Genomic DNA, 13,004 nt, shown 5'->3' on the forward strand with positions numbered 1-13,004 from the left:
TAGGATTCTGTAAATCCAATTAAAATTATCTAGTGCCACCAAAAGATGTTTTTTGATTGTAGGGTAACCATGTAAGTTACCAGGGGGCAGGACTCCCCACACAGTTGAGCGAGGGGGTGGAAAACAATGGGCCAGCGATCTCACAAACCCCGAGAAACAGGTCCTCGTCTGAACATCTATTTCTATGTTTTTTTGTGAACTTGAACTCCACCTGACCCCCATTTTCTCCCCAGCTCCATTCCCAGTTATATGACAATGAGATAACAGATGTATACTGGTGTCTTAGAGGCTTTTACTTCCATGTTTAGGGGAAGAGGGTGGTAGCTTTTCAAGCAAGTCGTAACATTTCTGATCCCTAGGAAATGTCGGCACCCGGCCCAACCAATGTATTTCAACTTGCTCTCCTCTGTGTAGGAATTCTTCAGGCTGCTTTATTGGAACCACACCCCTAGGCTGGGAAAAGTTGCAGCTGGGCCTCCAGATACTGGCAAGACATTATGTAAGTTAAATCCTTCAGAAGAGAGAAATAAGGCTTTTCTATTTATATTCTCACCCAAAGCCCGGCAACTACAAACTTTCTGTTCCTTGTGCTCTTTTAGGAAACACACCACATTGAATCTCTTTCCCCTTTTAAAACATACAGGATGAGCAAGCATTTGCCTAAGATTTTCTGATTTTTCTAAGACTGAGGTGCACCATTTGTTTCAACAGCAGACAAGGGGGAGAAGTTTACTCTAATTCCAATACCGTAGTCAAAGCCCCTCGGTATCTTTAGTGCAATGTAAGACAGCAGTACAGCCACCAAAAATACAGACTCGCAGCCTCTTGTATCCCAAACCCTGACCAGGGATGCTAAGCGAAGTCAGGAATGGGACCAGTTAAGCAAGGCTCCTCAGGGAGCAAAATTTAAGGAGGCTTGTATGACTGAGCGTCAAGTGCCTCCTTAAATTTTATTCAGTGGGTGGCTCATCTTATTTTACTTTGATTATTTAGTTTTACTGAAGTGCAGTTATTTACACTGTGGGTGGCTCATTCTCCAGGAGGTGCTCACTCCCAGGATGAGGGTCACAAAAGCACAGGATTAACATATTAAAGTGAGTGCTTCCTGAAGTTTTGCCCTGTAGGGTCTTCCCTCCCCTTGGTCCCAGACTCCAAGGCGGTTCTTCAAAATAACCCCCAACAGCAGAAGAGAAGATGCAGAGGGAAGATTCCACAGCCCGCGGGGCTCTGTTACCTGATTCCCCGGAGCACCGGGTAGAAGCAGAAATGCTCAGGTTCCCCATTACCCTCTAACCTCATTCTTCCACACAGTGCCCAGAGCAAGGGGGGATTTAAGGAGGGCAGGAAGGAAGGAGGGAATGAGAGACCGTCCTTCTCCCTGGAACAGCCCTCTTCCGTGACTTTGCGCCCCCCCCCCCCCCCCCCCCCCCCGGCGGAGAGGCTCAGCGCTCCTGAACCCTGGTGTGACAGTGAACAGCCACTTGAAGGCACCAAGCCCAGGGGAGCTCGGCCAGCCCCACAGACCCTAGAACAGGGAGCTCTGCCTTTCTTGAGAAGTATCTGAGGATGGCTTCATAGAAGGAAGTAGGATAATAATTCTGTAGGACTCTTACGTGCTTAGTTACATTTCTCCTCCTCTTAAAAACACCTATAAAAGAACACTCTCCACTGTGTACGTTAACAGTACCACCAACCCACCGTGGGCACATGTGCACTTTGAGATGCTTTTCTAGTGGTGAAAACGGGATTTGGGTGGTGGTCCTTACTCTCTCCCTCAGTCAGTCCCTTTATGCATTTTTGAAAGACTCTGTGAGGTCATGTGTCCATTAGGATCAGTATTAATTATAACGCTGTCCTATTTGTCATCACTCTACCCAAGGGGGCTAACGCAGGTAACAATAACAAGAATGACAATATTCACTGACACATTTGGCCACCTGCTACAGGCAGGCACACTCCCCGGTGCTTTATAAACATTACAGGATTCGATCCTATAAGGAAGCTGTTATTTAACCTCTTTTTCAGAAGAGAAGATAGAAACTTGGAGAACTTAAGTAACTGGCCCAGGGACACAAAGCTAGAATATGGCAGAACTGGAAATGCATTTGACTCCAAAACCTGTGTTCTTTTTGTTTCCATGAAGCCCCTCTTTGAGCATCTAGTGTTTACAAAATAGAAGTAATTTTTACACTCAATTGAAATAAACTGAGATAGTAGCGTTTTGACGTAATGTTTGCTGTTGTTGACAGTTGCCTTTGGATTCCAGACCCCAGGTGAAGCAATGGAATCACTCAGTGCAGCAAACGCACAGTTCTGCTTTGAGGTCTTCAAAGAGATGAGCTATGACCACACGGTTGAGAACATCTTTTTTTCTCCTTTGAGTCTCCTGTCCACCCTGGCTGTGGTGCTCTTTGGGGCCAGAGGCGACAGTGCATCCCAGATGGAAAAGGTATGTCACAAACACACGTTCAGTCGTGTCTAGAGAACAGTCAAGTAGTAATTCCAGATGCTGTTCTGTTATGGAGATGTCACAGATGCCCAGCTCTGCATACACAAGAGAATGTCCACCTGCACTTACGCTTACCTATCAAATTGGCTCTTTTAAAAAGGTGCAAAAGGTAAGAGTTCCCATAGCTCTGTCCTGAGGGGTAGTGGATGAGGGGGCGCAGCAGATGCAGAACCTGGAGAGGCACTCAGTGAGGCCAGCCTGGCCCACGGCAAAAATCAGGATTCCCCACCTCCACCCACATGCATCGTCAGGTCCCCAGGGCCTTCCTGCTGTGGGTCACATGGAGAATATTTTGCAAGGATTTACAAGCTATGCAATTACATTTCCAAGGAGATCACAAGTGCTTTAACTCAACCAGTAATTTTGGGTGAGTGGAAAAAATGCTTCTGAGTAGGCATCTTTCAACACGCTGTAATCATCTCTCTGCTTATTATGGAGGGAATGATGACCTAGTGGAACACAGCTTCACTCCAGTTGAGATTTAAATTGGAAATGAATTTGGAAAGCTGGAGTCAAACTCTAAATTTAATTATATATTTAAACTCAAGAAAAGTTCAATGTCTTGGGTTCAGTTTGATTCTATTTCCATGCATTGGCTGAACAGGCCTTACCCATAATAGGTGCTCAATCAGTGCACGTTGGTGGAGAGGGAGGGCTAGCTGAGAACGAGGAGGCTGTGGGAATTTTCACAAGTCATCCTGGGATGAGCATGTGTAGAGTCACTCCTCTCTCTCGCCCTCCCTTCAAAGTGACAGCGTGCTGGCTGGTGGCTCCACCTATGCTTGTGCAAACTTCAGGTCTTGCCACCAGAGAGACGGCGTGCTCACTGTGCTGAGGGCACAAGTAAGGCAGAGAGAGTCTGGAGTGGAAATAATTCTTTGTTTTTTTTGATACCCAACAAGCCTGAATTAGAAGAGAACCAAATAATTCAGATTTTTCTCTAGCTGCTTTCCATACAAAATGGAGAAAATTCCTCACATTTTCTCCCTGGTAATGATTCTTCTACAACCTTCCAAGGCTGAGCCAAACACTCAGAATTCCAGGTTCAACCATCTTGCTTTCTTTTGATGACGATGATGATGACATTTATGACCACTGAAGCAACATTAGGGGGCGCCAGGCAGGCAGAGTCCATAGATGATGACAGTACGTTCTATGCTGTAGGAGACAACCAGGCAATCTCAGAACTGAAAGAAGTCATAAAATTCCACTCTTCTCTCTAGGCTTTAATCTCCACTGGGACCCTGCAGGCAAGAGGCTGTTCAAAGTCCTCTGAGAAGGCAGAACTTAACAGTGTGAGGTCGCTTTTTAACAAACATTCAGACAACTCTATGTTTTAGAAAGTTCTTCCTGGCCTTCAGCTAAAGTCTGCCTCACCACAGCCATCGCTCCTTTATCATTTTCCTGTTCTTAAAAGACACACATAAAAAAATTATGTCCTCTTCATGTGCATTTTAAGAAAGTTATAATGTCTACTCTGCTGTCTCTTATCCCATGTTCACTCCAGAGAATCACACAAAACATGCTAAACGTACCCACCCTTTCAATATTTACAGAGAGCTGTAGTGTTTTATTCCATCTATTCTCCAGTGAAGGCCTTAGGAAACTATGGTTATACCCCAGTTAATCAATAGGACTAGAGCAAACATTAACTCTCAGTGGAGAGAATGCTCCTAAAATCCCCGAGGGATACTGTGAGCATCAAATCAGACAATGTTTATGAAAATAATTTTTAAACAATTACCTATTATGTGAATTCAGTCATTATCTTTGTTCAGTGAACAACCAATGCTACTGCCTGCCAATAAATTAAGATTTATTCATTTATCCATACAACTATTTATTCTTCATTCAACAAATTAATTAATTAATTCATTCATTCATTCAACAAAATTTATTGGGTTCCTACTGTGTTTCACATCAGGAAGGGTAGGGATGGAGAAATTAAGTGACAAGACAAATGAGTAGGCCTGAGTTGATTTTAAAACACTCTTTTAAAGCTTCCATTTGCATTTTATCATAAAGGTTATAAAGGTAAATACGAGTGTGTGCCTACAGGTCATCCCTCAGTCTCTAATGCTTAGACTTCTGCCTAAGAGCACATGGAAGATTTTGCTTTTCAAACACATCTGTCTGCTTTTTTAAAAAATGAGGAGCAAAACTAATACAGAGTTAAGAGAAAGGTGGGGCTGAATCATAGAAGGCTCATAAAAATGTACGGGCTTAACACTTACAGCAAGAAAGTGATTCGCTGTATCGCTGTCTGGTCTTTTGAAGTAGTATTTGCACAGCCTTTTAAAAATACATATTTTTGTATTGAAGCAGTCAGTTTACAATGTTGTGTCAGTTTCAGGTGTACAGCACTTGTATAGCCTTTGAAAATGGTTCTCTGTTTCTCATTGTAGGTGCTGCACTTGGATGAATTAACGAGAACTGCAAATTCTTCAAACACAAGGGTAGATACAATTCCTACTTTCCTTTTTACTTCTTTTATGGCAGTCAATGAGGACTAAAGGCTTAAGGCAATAAAACGGGGTATTTGTTCCAGAGGTGTTCTGAGCCTAGAATACAGATACATACAGTCAAACTCCTGCATACACTGTTTTAAAATAATCATGTTGAGATTTTGAAGTAAGAGATGACAAAATGGGGACTCTCAAAAATTTGAAGTAGAGACAATTAGCCTTTAAGAAAAAGGGCTATTTCTTCCCTTGGGCAATAAGTACAGAAAGGAGATGATTCTCAAAGAGTTTTCATAATGGAACCCCCACAGGTATATCCAGACAGTAAAAGTGCTTCAGACAGTGGCTGGACCAGAGTGAGTGCTCAATGGCTATGTGTGTATATATATTATATATATGTTGTTTTTTGAAAATGTAACTAAAGATGTCTTCTCTTTATGAGTGTTATTGTTTAATGTTTTTTCCATGTTGCTAATTTCTAGGTAAAATTCATAATGTGTACCTTCATTTGGTGGTCTGTGACTTTTCAGGTGTGACTTTCCCACTATTATCTACAGAGGGGGCTACTAAGACCAAACTCCATTGCCCAGAATTCTAAATTATTTCAAAAATTTAGCGACACATTTTTCCTGATACCAATTATATTAAAATTAATGTGCCAGTATTGATAGGTGTGCTCTGGGCCATCTTGTGGAGGAGACAGGTCAAGCTTTGACCAGGGCAGGGACCTTACCAAGTCGTCCCTCACACCTGTAAGGTGATCATGATACACTGTAATCAGATTGTCAGTCTGGTGAAAAGCAAACATTTCAGTATGTCCAAACAGTAGAATTAGCCTTTGATTCTATTTGTTTTTTGAAATAGCACGTCCTAATGCAAAACCAAGAGCCTCTTTTCTAACCTCAGTTGATACTTAAGTGTGTGATACCACAGCCAGCCTGTTTTCAAGTATTTTTTACCTTCACCTTAGTGTGCACAAGATACAGGGGTCCACTCACACATTCAAGCAGTCCTTTCTGATATCACCAAGTCCAGCCACAGTCAAGTCCATGTGGCAAGTGGAATGTTTGCAGAAGAAGCCCATCCATTCCTCCCGGTGAGTGAAAATAAAACATTTTCCCATAAGTTAGGGAGAAGCCTTTCTTTTCTGTCTCCGTTTAATTTATCCTAGCATTGTTTGTGCTGTCAAAATGGTAGGAAAGTAGAAAAGATTTAATATACACACCCATATATTTAGACAGATGCTATATATAAAATATACAATGTATATTTCATGTAGAAAAATAATAAAGAGTTTAAGATTCTAATTTGCAGATGCTAGTTTGTAACATGTTCAGTTATGTTTCAGATGGGCCCAAGTGAAGTGAAAAGAGCATAAATTTTATGTAGCTTGTGATTAACAACACCACTGCCAGAATTTTTACATCGATAATAAAAGAGAAATTAGTTCTCTGCAACCCCAAGTTGAGGACTCTAATTATGCTAAGTCTAATTATCCTAGTTATGAATATAAGGTGCAATCTCACAGGCTGAAAAGAAAGAGAAATAACCTGGTCATGAAAATAACATCCTGCCGTAACTTGTTCATTTTACTTAACTATCTTCTGAACACATGACAAATGTATATATTTTTACTAATTGGGCCTACTTAGGCCTGCTTTAATGGTATTTTATATATCTCTGCCCCTATTTAGGTATAATTCCTACCACGTAGGATCTAAATGTGTTAAAATCAACATTCATTTGCTGTGTCTCTTCTTTTCTCTATGCTCATTTTATAGGAATATTTAGACTGTATTGAACAATTATATAACCTAAAACCCGAAAATTTGGATTTCAAAAATAATTTAGAAGAAGCTAGAATGCAGATTAACTCACGGATTGAAAATAAGACAAAAGGTAAGAGATCTGAGACTTCCTTTTTCCCTCCATCTTCTTCTTCTTCTTTTAGGCAATTCAATAAAATGCTCTGGTCTTTAAAAAGTATCCTTGGACAATTCTGACAAACGTGTGTCAGGACACAGAGCGTTTCCAGTCACCCTGAGCACTTCCTCCACACCTGCTCCCAAGCAACCACTGATCTGATCCTACTATCAGAGGTTGGTTTTGCCTATTCCAAAATCCCAAATAAATCGGGGGTATTACAGTGTGTACTATTCTGTGTTCTGTTTTTTTTTTTCCCAATCAGGGTATTATTTTTCAGAGCGTTCATGTTTTTGGATTGATCAGTGGTTCATGTCTTTTTACTGCTGGGATGTATTCCACTGTATAAATAGACCAGTCTGTTTATCCATTCTCTTCTTGATGGACATCTGGGTTGTATCTAGTTTTGGGCTATTATGAACAATGTTGCTATGAACATTTTTGTAAAAGGCTTTTCCACTCTTATTTTTTTTTCATTTCCCTTGGGTAAATACTAGGTATAAATGAGGCTAGATAGATGTTTAACTTTTTAAGAAACTGCCAAATAGGTTTCCGAAGTGACTGAACTGTTTTACATCCTCACCAGCACTGTATGATAATTCCAGTTACTCCAAGTCCTCTCCAATTTTTGGTGATGTAAATATTTTTCATTCAACTGTTTCAGTGGATGTGTAGTAGTATCTCACTGTGGTCTTAATTTGCATTTTTCTGATGACTAAAAACATTGAGCATCTTTTTTATGTTTGTCTATTGGCCTTTAATATATCTTTATTTATGAAGTCTCTGTTCAAGTTATTTGCCCATTTTTCAATTGTGTTGTTTACTTTTTGTTATTGAGTTGCAGGAATTCTTTACATGTTGTGGATACAAATATTTGGTCAGATACGTATATTGCTAATGTTTTCTCCTAGTCTGTGTCTTGTGTATTTATTTTCTCAACAGTATTTTTGATGAGCAGAAGTTTCTAATTTTAATGAAATCCAGTTTATCAATGGTTTGTGCCTTCTGTATATTCTCTAAGAAAGTTTTGCTTACCCAAGGTCGCAAAGGTATTCTCTTCAGTTTTCTTGCAGTAGATTTTTTGTTTTAGTGTTTACGTTTAGGTTTATGATCCATCTCAAACTGACTTTTATGTAGGATGTGAAAGAGGGAGGAAAGTTCTTTATTTTTTCCATATGCAAAACCAGTTGCTGTAGCACCAGGGGCTGAACATCTCAAGACTTTTTTCATTTCATAAAATGAAAGCTCATGACATCTTCTGATCAATTTTACTCCTGAGGAGTGAGAAGGCGTAAAAAGCAGAAAGTCTTTCTTTTGCAACTTTCCCAGTGATCTCTCCTGCTTGATGTAGTAGAAAGTCACTGCCAGGTAGCAGTGGTGACCTGAAAAACCATCGACTGGAAACTCATTGTTTTCAGCACAGGGTGGTGCCAGGAGGAATGTCAAAGGAAAGTCAAACTTTAATGGTTAATGTGTTTGTATTATAAACCACCTCTTAACTGGGTAACATAATGTTATACAAAGTAATCAGGCTTGTTAACTTCTACAGCCATAAAATAGGCAGACAGATGAAACACTCACCTTGTTTTCTTCTGCATCCTACGTTCTTTATTTATTAAACAATTATGAGTACTTTAGATACGTTGCTCAAAAATCTTCTTGGTGCATCTGAAGATATCGAGTGGCAATTACTTAAGTAAATTCAAAGATGGGTCAAAATCAAATGCAAACCAATGAAACCAATTCACATTCCATGACTGATCAGGAACGATCTCACTCTGTTACTCTTCCCAAAGGTGAAATCAAGGACCTCTTGCTACCCAATAGCCTCACAGCCTCTGATCAGCTGGTACTGGTAAATGCCATCTCCTACAGAGGGACCTGGAAGTATGCATTTCAGAAAGACCAAACCACGGCAATGGCTTTCAGGCTGGACGAGGTACTCTCATGGCTTAATTATTTTTTTTTCCCTTTAAAGGTAATCCTCAAAAATTTTGCTTTAAATTTTTTAAATTATTCTTGGCCTTAGGGAGGTAAATTAATTTCCAAGTGACTGTCCTAGCTGCATACCCAACAAAGTCCAGGTTTAGATTACAAGACTTTTTTGTTGTTGTTGTTATTGAAACTTTCTTTTAAATTCTCCATAGTATTTTTTAACTTATTTTGATACTTGTAGCCCTACAGTTGCAAAACTGAAAAACTGGTGTAAAACATAGACCTTGGAATGGTTTAAAGCAGGTTTGGGTTTTGGACTAAGCTTAAACCATTATTAAGCAATTGACTTACTGCGAACTGGAAATAAAGTCAGATGCAATGAAATAACTTCAACAGTTGCTTGCAGAAATAACATGCTTGCAGGTCAATTGTAAAATGGGTGTGATCTTGAGAGGCAAAGCAAAACTGGTGAACAAGATTCATAATCAAAATAAAAGGTTTCAGGTATACTGTCCTATTATCCTCAATCTTCTCAACTTCTGTCCTTTGTGCCTCCAAAGTATCCTAAATATCAGGCTGCAACCAAAATAAGACATGTTGTTTAATAAGAAAGAATGGATCTGAATATTAGAATCAAGTTCCTATACTATCAGCTGCATTCTGTAGCCAAACATATTAGTCACATCTGGAATCATCCAGTATTATCCTTCCAAAGAATACTGCCATCAGATATCAAGGTCATAAAACATACAGTGGAATTATGTATTTTTTGCAGCTGTAGCTTTTTTTCTTTTAATGCAGATTCCAGAGCCATATTCCTGGAGATTCTGATTTGTAGGAAGTGCTTGAGTATTTGTGTTTTTAAGTAACCCCTGTAGGTCCTTCCAAGAATCAGCCATATTTGGGGACCACAGTATAGGGAAAATGGAGTGAAGGTGTTAGCAGGATTCACAGAGAGATATTTTAAAGGGGGAAGCATACCCCAAATCGAGCAGACTTTCTACCGGAAACAATAAATTAGAATCTTTATCTTCACAGTAAAATCTGGTCCATGTGGTTTACTTACATGATGCAGACAGCTTTATGTTAAAACTAGCTTTTCAAAGAGGAACACATAAAGTATGATTATGGTCATAACTAAATTTCCTTAAAAGTCACCTTATTATGTGCAATTCACTGAGCACTTTGTTGCATTCTCAGTGGCTTCACAGCTATTTTGTGATCTGTACCCGCATGCCACAGACTCGGCTGTGTTAGTCATACTTTACTTGAGCTGGAGAGATTTCTAAATTATGTTCTTCAGAGGACCTAACTGACTTTTAAAAAAATGCTTATCCTGATGAGATCTTATGATGCGTATTTCTCAGCTCTTTGAAGTGCATTGACTGTTTCTGGGCATCAAAAACATTACTATTGAGTAAATAAAATATATTGAAAGACGTAAACATTTTAAACATTTCGTATTTCAGCAGATACTTTTTTTAAGCGACCCTCCCCGCTTTAAATCCTTACAATAATGACCAATCATTGATATTTCCATGGGAAGATGAATAGATTTTGTTTTGGCCACTCATCGTGGGCAACTTTGGAGGATGAAATGTAAGTTCACCATGCCTTAAATGGAAACATAGAAAGGAATCAGCTTTGTTGTCTCTCCGTGTTCACTCTTCCAGTCCCAGAGCAAGCCTGTTCAGATGATGCGGCTGCAAGGGCTCCTGAAACTGGGCTCCATCAAGGAGCCTCGGGTGCAGGTCCTTGAGATGCCGGATGCAGAGGATCACCTGAGTATGGTCATCGTCCTACCCAGCGAGGACGTCGGCCTGGGACGGGTAAACCACTGAGTCTTTGCAGCCACGGCCATAAGTAAAGGCACCGTGCTTTAGAATGACACATGCAGGAAGCTGGGGCATTTAAACAACCGTTTAAACTACTACTCAGTGCAATGCTACATCCACTTGAAAAATAGCAGAAGCCCCAAATAAAGCACCCACGCACTAGGATATGTTGCTTCTACTTGTTTCAGTTTTAGGTTTTCCAAGCACAGTCATACGCATCCTCTTGCAGTCTTTATAGATCATCATAGTTATTTTGCATGTCTTTTAAAAAATATTTTTGTATAGTGTGCACTGACGCCTCTTTTGGACCTGCCACCGACCAACTACATCTCTTTTGCACCAACATGCGATGCTCAGCCTTTCCCTTTGTTTGCTTCTCTGGTGCCCCACGTGGACCCTCCTGTTCCGCATCCTGACTGCGTGTCTCGCTCTCAGCATTGGTACAAGTCTGTTCCTCAGCAACTTTCTTTAAATCCCTGTCTTTCCTCCCTTTCTTCTGTTTTTTATGCTTCTCCCAATTCTGTGTTGCTCCCACCAACTTCTCAGTGGATAAAGACTAACTTTCTCCTGTTACAATGCTCGACATTAATTCACCACTGTGGATGAGGGCCGATATCCCCAGTTTCTTGAATGAGTATGAGTTGAAGGTGTTATACGGTGAATGACAATTCCATGCAAAATAGTTTTGGTTTTTTTTCTGCTTGAGATCACATTGTTTGGTGTCTAGCCCACCTACCTCCTGATAGATTCCATTTACAACATAGTCCAAATGAGCCATGGAAAGCATGAACCTCCCCAGTAAGGAGAATCAGAATGAGGAAAAGCCAGAAAAAGTCTCATATGGGGAACGGATGAGAAAAAGGGCAGTGATTTAGGGAGAACGTTGATCACATTAAAATATTTAGTTGTCACATGGAAGAAACGGACTAATTTTGTGTGGCTCCCAGAGTGGGACCTAAAACTAATAGGTACAAATGACAGGGAAGCAGATTTATGGTCAAAATGGGAAAGGCCTTTCTTGCAAGCTGAGCTGTGCAACCGCAGAGACAGGCTGTTTATAAAAAGAAGGTTATTGATGGAAGGACGCTTGAAGCAGGTGCTGATGGATGTCACAAACGCACCTCAGAGGGCCTTCTCCACGGTCTCTTTCATGTTTAAGATTCTTCAATTCTAATGACCTAGAAATGTTACTTGCTTTGATATAAATTCAGTCTCTATGGATGCCTGACTAATGAGAATTCTGGCTTGAGCTGAGGCAGAAAGTTACACTGATCAGCTTAGAATTGAGATTTCTGTTGTCAGCATCCACGGATCTCAGGTTCCAAAGATGTCTTTTCATGTGGCCAATTAGATAAATTGTACTATTATAACACATAAATAATGACGCTTATAGAGGGATCATAAGAGAAACAAAAGTAGAAATCCCCTATGATAATCTGTTGCTTTTCCAAGTGGCTCCTGGATGGTGTGCCCAGGCATAGATCCCAGGGCCACGTGCTTCAACTTCAGTTATTGGACATGGTGGCATTTCCCCCACTTGTTTTATTACATAGAATCCGCTTTCCAAAATGACAATGAGAAGTAGCCTTACCTATTTATAACCTGACATTCAGCCCTCAGGGTTTCACATTTTGGCATCATTTTATTTTCTAAATAAAAATGTTTTTCTTTTGCTTCTTGCTCTCTCTCCCATAGGTAACCAGGGAAATCACTTACGAGAAACTAAATAACTGGTTAGGCTCAGCCAACATGAAAGATGCAGCTGTGGTTCTGCACCTGCCCCAGCTCCGACTCGACGGGTACCATGAAGACCTGACTTCCATACTGGCAGCTCTGGGAATGGCTGATGTCTTCGATCTCTCAAGGGCTAACTTGTCTGGCATAACTGCAGGAAGTGGCCTCGTGGTCTCCAAGATAATCCATAAGGCCACGCTGGAGGTTACTGAGAGTGGCTCAGAATCCACGTTTACCAACCAAACAAGCAAAGCGGAAAATCCTGAAATCTTCAAGGTGGATCGTCCTTTCCTCTTGTTTATCCTACACAAGGAAACAAAGATGATTCTCTTCTACGGCAGAGTCTCCACCCCTTAAGGAAGGAAATGAATTTATACTCAAACCACCTTCCGATTCCTCAAATTAGCTGGATTTTATGAGTTTGTAGACAACACTCTGTGTAGGTACAGCTAAAAGAGACACTCCGTGCTTCTTAGCGATGTTTTCCTTTCAGCTATCTCATGTAGAATATCCAGCCCATCCATCTCTTCTGGTTTGGTTTACTTTGGTTAAACAATTTACAATATGCTATTATTTGAGCTTATTAAAAAATTATGATCAATACTA

The 13,004-nt window shown here is 40.3% G+C and overlaps 1 protein-coding gene and 1 long non-coding RNA gene across 3 annotated transcripts; one reads left to right on the top strand and one right to left on the bottom strand.

Moving 5' to 3' along the window:
- Positions 1–4,702: 4,702 nt before the first annotated feature.
- LOC135319513 (uncharacterized) lies at positions 4,703–8,184 on the bottom strand. The gene is made up of 3 exons (XR_010378161.1): positions 7,930–8,184; positions 5,970–6,153; positions 4,703–5,070 (listed from the first exon to the last, which is right to left on the bottom strand). It is a non-coding gene; the product is annotated as an uncharacterized LOC135319513 (long non-coding RNA).
- Positions 8,185–8,695: 511 nt separating this feature from the next.
- LOC105100530 (serpin B12-like) lies at positions 8,696–13,004 on the top strand. Of its 2 annotated transcripts, none has more exons than XM_031441659.2 (3): positions 8,696–8,833; positions 10,503–10,658; positions 12,360–13,004. In XM_031441659.2, the coding sequence occupies exons 1-3, from the start codon at positions 8,813–8,815 to the stop codon at positions 12,753–12,755; spliced, it is 573 nt and encodes a 190-aa protein (XP_031297519.2). In that variant the 5' UTR covers positions 8,696–8,812; the 3' UTR covers positions 12,756–13,004. The 2 variants fall into 2 exon arrangements, with proteins under 2 accessions (XP_031297519.2, XP_064336362.1); XM_064480292.1 differs by having other exon boundaries at positions 8,733–8,872.

The sequence above is a fragment of the Camelus dromedarius genome, chromosome 28 (assembly GCF_036321535.1).
Source record: "Camelus dromedarius isolate mCamDro1 chromosome 28, mCamDro1.pat, whole genome shotgun sequence".
In the NCBI taxonomy this organism is placed as follows: domain Eukaryota; kingdom Metazoa; phylum Chordata; class Mammalia; order Artiodactyla; family Camelidae; genus Camelus; species Camelus dromedarius.

What these genes read in the sequence shown, in the direction of transcription:
- LOC105100530 (XM_064480292.1), top strand. Translation starts at nt 8,813, where the DNA reads ATGGCTTTCAGGCTGGACGAGGTACTCTCATGGCTTAATTATTTTTTT. An exon ending in ATTTTTTTTTCCCTTTAAAG is followed by an intron (nt 8,873 to 10,502) that starts GTAATCCTCAAA and finishes TCACTCTTCCAG; the next exon opens with TCCCAGAGCAAGCCTGTTCA. An exon ending in AGGACGTCGGCCTGGGACGG is followed by an intron (nt 10,659 to 12,359) that starts GTAAACCACTGA and finishes TCTCTCCCATAG; the next exon opens with GTAACCAGGGAAATCACTTA.